The sequence below is a fragment of the Amaranthus tricolor genome, chromosome 8 (genome assembly GCF_026212465.1).
Source record: "Amaranthus tricolor cultivar Red isolate AtriRed21 chromosome 8, ASM2621246v1, whole genome shotgun sequence".
NCBI lineage: Eukaryota > Viridiplantae > Streptophyta > Magnoliopsida > Caryophyllales > Amaranthaceae > Amaranthus > Amaranthus tricolor.
Window position 1 is genome coordinate 7,574,858 of NC_080054.1, and position 8,438 is coordinate 7,583,295.

At 23.6% G+C, this 8,438-nt stretch overlaps 1 protein-coding gene and 1 non-coding gene across 2 annotated transcripts; one reads left to right on the forward strand and one right to left on the reverse strand.

The window, feature by feature from the left end:
* Positions 1-4,759: 4,759 nt before the first annotated feature.
* LOC130822986 (U5 spliceosomal RNA) lies at positions 4,760-4,875 on the reverse strand. The gene has a single exon (XR_009046480.1). It is a non-coding gene; the product is annotated as a U5 spliceosomal RNA (small nuclear RNA).
* Positions 4,876-6,708: 1,833 nt separating this feature from the next.
* Positions 6,709-8,115, forward strand: LOC130821471 (NAD(P)H-quinone oxidoreductase subunit H, chloroplastic-like). Its single transcript, XM_057687258.1, has 2 exons — positions 6,709-7,568; positions 8,062-8,115. The coding sequence occupies exons 1-2, from the start codon at positions 6,744-6,746 to the stop codon at positions 8,113-8,115; spliced, it is 879 nt and encodes a 292-aa protein (XP_057543241.1). The 5' UTR covers positions 6,709-6,743.
* Positions 8,116-8,438: the final 323 nt, after the last annotated feature.

Genomic DNA, 8,438 nt, shown 5'->3' on the forward strand with positions numbered 1-8,438 from the left:
TATATATTATATATATATATATATATATATTATATATATATATATATACTATATCATATATATACATATATATATATATATATATATATATATATATATCTATATATATATATATATATATAATAATATATATATATACTTATATATATATATAATATATATATATATATATATATATATATATACTATATATAAATATATATCATATACTATATATATATATATACATATATATATATAATATACTATATATCATATATATATATATATATATATATATATATAATATATAAATATATATAATATCATATATATATATATATACTAATATATATATAAATATATAAATATATACATATATAATATATATATATATATATATATATAATATATATATATACATATATATATATACATATATATATATATATATATATATATATATATATATATATATATATATATATATATATATATATATATATATATATATATATATATATATATATATATATATATATATATATATATATATGTATATATATTATATATATATCTAAATATATATATATATATATGTATTATATATAATATATATATATATATATATATATATATATATCTATATATATATATATATATATATATATATATATATATATATATATCTATATATATATATATATATATATATATATTATATATATATATATATATATATATATATTATATATATATATATATATATATATATATATATATATACATATATATATACATATATATATATATATATATATATATATATATATATATATATATATATATATATATATATATATGGAGAGAGAGAGAGAGAGAGAGAGAGAGGAGAGAGAGAGAGAGGAGAGAGAGAGAGAGAGAGAGAGAGAGGAAGAATTTGTGATATGTGATATGTGTCTAATTTATAGACATTACAACAAAATTTTAATGCTCTATTTCTTTTTTAATTCTGCCAAAATTATTAGCATATAATAAAGGATCTTTTGTAATATTTGATAGCATATAATAAATGATCTTTCTGTATATATAATTAGTTTGATTTATTTATAATCAAATATTTTAATCACTCTTTAGTACGACGTTAATTAAGAGAAACAATGTTTTTCATTTTCTGAAATTTATTTTCTGTTTCATTTGATTTGTTACATTTAGAATTTTTCGGATAAGAAAGAGAAACATTGCGAAATTTGTGATAAATAATAGACGTTTTATAATGAATTTTGAGCTTTTAAATATTTAAATGTATGAACGAACAAATGTTGTAAATCGAGTTGTTAACTTAATATTTAGTTATTATATATTGATCTTATATCAAAATATTTATTATACTCGATTTGTTTTACTATTATATTTCATATTTTTATTTGATTTATTTCTTTCATATGTTTTAGAAAATTTGCAATTATTGATAACAAGTATAGATAACTTTTGCGATGCACGAAGTGGTTAGGATAAAAGTTTATATAAATTTAAATTTTGAATAGAAATGCAATTACATATTATCAGTACAAAATTATAATATTAATTTCTTATAAACTAGATAAATAATTTAGAACCTATAGTGTTTTTAATTTTAAAATTATTACTTTTAACAAAAATTTAGTTTATTTTGCAACAATGTTATCATAAATATTCTTAGTTATTCTCCAAATAGTTTTTGACTATTATGTATAAATTTACATAATTATTAACAAAACTTTTTGATTTACAAAAATCCGAAAGACGAAAAAGAAGAATTCATTTTATTTTGGTGTTTAATTTTTTAAGGGATAATGTTAAAGAGAAAATAATTTCTAAAGTTCTTACATAAATTTAATACATAAGGGTGTGTGTAAAAGAAATCAAAAGGATTCTCTACATAACATAATTATTAATTTATCAAATAGAGTTATTGCATAATTAGTGTTATTAATATTTCTATAATTGTTTCTACATAATGAAATGAAATATATACTATAAGTTACGGGTTTTTTAAATGAAATTGTATAAATAATTTAATTAATATTTAATTTACTGATTTATGTAGTTTTTCAACTACACGCACGAAGTGATTTGTATAAAAAGTTTATACAAATCTAAATTTTAAATAGAGATGCAATTACATATCATCAGTATAATATTATAATATTAATTTCTTATAAAATATATTGATAATTTTAGAAGATATAGTGCTTTTAATTAAAAAAAGGAAAATTCAACATAGTAGTATCTAGTTTTCATGAAATGCCAGTGGTAGCACTTTTTTAAGAAAATTCCACATGGTAGCATCCAGTTTATGCATAAACTAATTGCAGTAGAATTTTCCGTTAAGTTCTTGTTAAATTCCGTTTAATCCATCATTTTGTAAGTTTTTATCACATGATAGCATCCAGTATTATTTTAATTCACAATTTTAACGTTTAATTCACCAATTTAATATTTAATTCACTATTTAATTTATTAACGCCCATAAATGTTGTAATAATTCTGTTTTCATTCAAATTGTTGGCATTATAAAGTTCAAAAGGTAAGTAGCCAAGCACTAATACCAATACATATTTACTTCAAGTAAAATTAAAAATAGTTCTAATAATAATAATAAAATGATGCATAAGTGGATACAACAAAAGGCTAAGGTTTTGTTAGAGGTTATAAACACTGGTTCCCCATCGTCTCCATCAACACCAAATCCTACTTGTCATCTTCCTGTTTGTTAACGACGTTAATCATTAGCTTTTTGTAATATTGGTTTTTACATTTTTTTTCATAAAGTGTAAAAAAAAGATAAATTAACAGGTAACTTTTTGTAGCAAATCTTTTTTAGTAGGAAAATACTTACTTTTATTATTAGAATTATCTCTAATTTTGCTTGAAGTAAATATGTATTAGTATTAGTGCTTGGTTACTTACCATTTGAACTTTATAATGCCAACAATTTGAATGAAAACAAAATTATTACAACATTTATGGGCGTTAATGAATTAAACGGTGAATTAAACATTAAATTGGTGAATTAAATGCTAAAATTGTGAATTAAACAAAAACTGGATGCCACCATATGGAAAAACTTATAAAATAATAAATTTAACGGAATTTAACAAGAATTTAATGGAAAATGCTACGGCAATTAGTTTATGCATAACCTGGATGCTACCATGTGGAAAATTTTCTTAAAAAAGTGCTACCACTAGCATTTCATGAAAACTGGATGCTACTATGTGGAATTTCCCATAAAAAAATCCTATTGTTAAGGAAAATATAGGTAATTTTTCAACTATGTTATCATAATAATTCTTAATCATTCTCAAAACAATTTTGGATTATTATATATCAAATTACATAATAATAAAATACTTTTTGTTTTGGGAAAACTCGGAAGTAGAAAAAGAATAATTCATATTATTTTGGTGTTTATTTTTTTAGGCTTGATCTTACAGAGAAAATAAATTTTAAAGTTTAGATATATAAATATGAAAAGGTGTAAATGCAAAACAAATTGTTTCATTATATTAGGTAATGTATATTGCATGATAAACATAATTGGAAAAAAGATTGAAAGAATTCAATAGTTTTGTAATAGAGTGAACTTAAAAAAAATGCAACTCTATAAAAATAAATTAAAAAATAATTTATTATATAAAGTTAATCCATAAGGGTGTGTATAAAAAAATCAAAGGGATTCCTTACCATAGCATAATTATTAATTTTTGAAATAAAGTTATTCAGAGTCTTATTAGTATTTGGATAATTATTTTTGGATAATGAAATATGATATATACTACAAATTACTGTTTTTTTAAATGAAATTGTATAAATAATTTTAATCAATGTTTAATTTTCTTTTTTAAGTAGTTTTTCAAAATTAGACGATGAAGATGTTGCTCTAGTTATCGTAATCACGAACCCTAATTTCGTTGTTGAAAACAAGAGTGTAAATAATAATTATATGCCAATTTTAGAAAAAAATCTTTTATATATATATATATATATATATATATATATATATATATATATATATATATATATATATATATATATATATATATATATATATATATATATATATATATATATATGTATGAAGAACAAGATGTGATATGTGTCGAGTTTATAGACATTAAAACAAAATATTCATGCTCTATTTCTTTTCTAATTCTGCAAAACTTATTGTAGAGGTGTTCATTCGGTTGATCGGGTCGGTTTCGGACGGGTGTTATTCGGTTCGGTTGCATTTCGGATCGGTTAGAAATCGGTTATTCAAGCTATCGGGTTAGCATCAGTTCGGTGTCGGTTGAAGTTCGTATCGAGTGTCAATCGGTCTCGGATTGTCATCGATTACTAATTGGTTCGGTTTTTTCGAGAACAGATCGGGTTCGAGCTTTATTTTTCGAGTAAATATCGGTTACGGATAACTATTGATCGGGTCAATATCGAAATAAGTTAATAGTCAGGTTTTTATATGATGTATGCTCATTTACTTATAAAAAATAATTACCGATTGTTTTATCAGATATAGCAGATAGGGGTGTCAAACAGGTCGGGTTGGGTCATTTTCAGGTTCGGTTCATATATAAATGGGTCAATAAACCCTTAACCTGAACCTGACCCATTTAATTAATGGGTCAAAATTAAAACCACGACCTGATCTGTAGCAGATCGGATCAACCTGCTAATGACCCATTTAACCTACTTTTTTTTAGGTCATTAAATTCATATATTTCAGGTCATTTGACCCATTTAACCTTAATTAAAGGCATCCTCCAAAAATAAACGTATGCCACTTAATGCAGCGAGCACACGGTATTCTCTAGTAAAAGGCGAAAGAATAGTTCACTTTGTGCTCACGGCGTGGCTGCGTAAGTTGGTATGAGATCTGTGGAAGTGATTTTAAGGATTTTTCTTTTATTAGTATCTTTCATAGCCGATGTTGGACAACTTCCTTTGTTATTGAAAGTCATCTTCAGCTGACAAATCCCTTAGCCGATGTGGGACAACTTCCTTTCTTATTGAAAGTCATCTTCAGCTGACAAATCCCTCAATACATGGTAATTGGTATTATCTTAGTTTTACGAAGTATTTGGCAAATGTTGATCCGTCTTAAATATAATAAATGGGTTAAACAGGTTTTTTTCGGCTTTAAATATTCAACCTGAACCTAACCCATTTAATAAACAGATCAGGTCGAGTTGTCCCATTTAATTAATTGGGTCAAAAATCTAAACCCAAACCCGCTAATTTCGAGTCGGTTTCAGATAAGGTTAGCAGGACGGGTCAGCTTTTGCCAGCCCTAATAGGCAGATCAATTTATTTCAATTAGTTTATATATATATATATATATATATATATATATATATATATATATATATATATATATATATATATATATATATATATATATATATATATATATATATATATATATATATATATGTATATGTATATATATATATGTATATGTATATATATATATATATATATATATGTATATATATATATATATATATATATATATATATATATATATATATATATATATGTATATATGTATATATATATATATATATATATATATGTATACATATATATATATATATATATATATATATATATATATATATATATGTATATATATATATATATATATATATATATATATATATATATATATATATATATATGTATATATATATATATATATGTATATATATATATATATATATATGTATGTATATATATATATATATGTATATATATATATATATATGTATATATATATATATATATATATATATATATATATATATATATATATATATATATATATATATATATATATATATATACATATATATATATATATATATATATATATATATATATATATATATATATATATATATATATATGTATATATATTCTGTATGCAATCTCTTTTGTATAGAACTTGTGTTCTTCCTTTTTTCGTATTATTAGAAAACTGAAATTGGACTTAATTTGCTTAAATTAGGTGAAAATTTGATTCGGATTTATAACAGTTCGATTTACAATCGGTTCGGGGTTGTATCAGTTTGGGTTAAAAACAGTTCGATCTTAATTGGTTTTAGTCAGGTTACATTCGGTTACGTGCATAATTCGGGTCGGATTTGACTCGGGTCGATCACTGTTCAGTTCGGGTAACATCGGTTAAGGTATATATGTCGGTTATAAAATTCCTATTTTTATTTGAATTATATCATTGATTTATTTCAGAAAATTTAGACAATTATTGATAACAAGTACGTATAGAAAACTAATGCAAATGCATGAAGTGGTTAGGATAAAAGTTTATATAAATATAAATTTTTAATAGAAATGCGATTACATATTATCAGTACAAAATTAAAATATTAATTTTTACAAACTAGATAAATAATTTTACAACATATAGTGCTTTTAACTTTGAAATTATAACTTTTAAGAAAAATTTAGGTGATTTTCCAACAATGTCATCATAAATCATCTTAGTCATTCTCCAAATAATTTTTGACTATTATGTATAGATTTACATGATTATTAATAATAGTTTTTGATTTGTGAAATTCCGAAAGAGTAAAAAGAAGAATTCATTTTATTTTGGTATTTAATTTTTTTAGGCTTATTGTTAAAGAGAAAATAATTTCAAAAGTTCTTTCATCAATTCATGGAAAAATGAATTCGTGAAAAAATAAATCGGGGAAAAACCTATGACTGTACCAACTTCCAGAAAAGACCTCATGATAGTCAATATGGGCCCTCACCATCCATCAATGCATGGCGTTCTCCGACTCATCGTTACTTTAGACGGTGAAGATGTTATTGACTGTGAACCAATAGTGGGTTATTTACACAGAGGTATGGAAAAAATTGCGGAAAACCGAACAATTATACAATATTTGCCTTATGTAACACGTTGGGATTATTTAGCTACTATGTTCACAGAAGCAATAACTGTAAATGGACCCGAACAATTGGGAAATATTCAAGTCCCTAAAAGGGCTAGCTATATCAGAGTAATCATGTTGGAATTAAGTCGTATAGCTTCTCATTTGTTATGGCTAGGCCCCTTTATGGCAGATATTGGTGCGCAGACCCCCTTCTTCTATATTTTCAGAGAAAGAGAGTTGATATATGATTTATTCGAAGCTGCCACCGGTATGAGAATGATGCATAATTATTTTCGTATTGGAGGAGTAGCTGCCGATCTACCTTATGGGTGGATAGATAAATGTTTAGATTTTTGTGATTATTTTTTAATAGGACTTACTGAATACCAACAACTTATTACGCGAAATCCTATTTTTTTAGAACGAGTTGAAAACATAGGCATTATTAGTGGAGAAGAAGCAATAAATTGGGGTTTATCAGGACCGATGTTACGAGCTTCCGGAATACAATGGGATCTTCGTAAAGTTGATCATTATGAGTGTTACGACCAATTTGATTGGGAAGTTCAATGGCAAAAAGAAGGAGACTCATTAGCTCGTTATTTAATCCGAATCAGTGATATAAAATATGAAAAAGTTGCAAATGTAAGTCACATTGTTTCATTATACTAGGTAATGAAAATTGCAAAATAAACATAAATAGAAAAAGATTGAGTGAATTTAATATTTATATAAAAGAATTAAGACATATACAATGCTACTATATGAATATAATAAAAAAATAATTTATTACATAAAGTTAAAACATAAGGGTGTATAAAAGAGATCAAAATGATTCTCTACCATAACATAATTATTAATTTTTCAAATAAAGCTATTGCATAATTAATGTTATTAATTTTGCTATAATTGTTTCTAATTAATGAAACGAAATATATACTATAATTTTTCAAATAAACCCTAATTTCGTTGTATATATATATATATATATATATATATATATATATATATATATATATATATATATATATATATATATATATTGTCATGGTATCACTTACCTAACTTATTTATTTAAATTATTAATGTCATTTTATCTTAATGACCTTTGACCTTCTGGATTGACCTTGACTTTTAGTCAATGGGCCTTTCTGGATTCTCCCATCTCTTCAATTCGCCCATAAACAAGTGATCCATATGAAACCCTAACTCCTTCCAGACAAATAACCTCCTATTTGACCTAACTTCCCACTCTCCACATTGTTTGGTTATCCTTCTCCCAAGGCTGGTAACTGCCCACTTTTCCCATGATCTTCAACCTCTCCTCTCTGAGGTAACTTCCTTCTTTACCATTATAAATAGAGACAACCATCAGAGAGGAAGGGGACATCAAAAAATAATCCTCTTAAGTATCCTTACTCATACTCCACTTCATTAGCCTACCAAAATTCCAGTAATATCGACCCCGGCATCCTCTTGCATTCAGTTTATAATCATCTACTCAATATTCTCATA

What these genes read in the sequence shown, in the direction of transcription:
- LOC130821471 (XM_057687258.1), top strand. Translation starts at nt 6,744, where the DNA reads ATGACTGTACCAACTTCCAGAAAAGACCTCATGATAGTCAATATGGGC. An exon ending in AATATGAAAAAGTTGCAAAT is followed by an intron (nt 7,569 to 8,061) that starts GTAAGTCACATT and finishes CTTGACTTTTAG; the next exon opens with TCAATGGGCCTTTCTGGATT.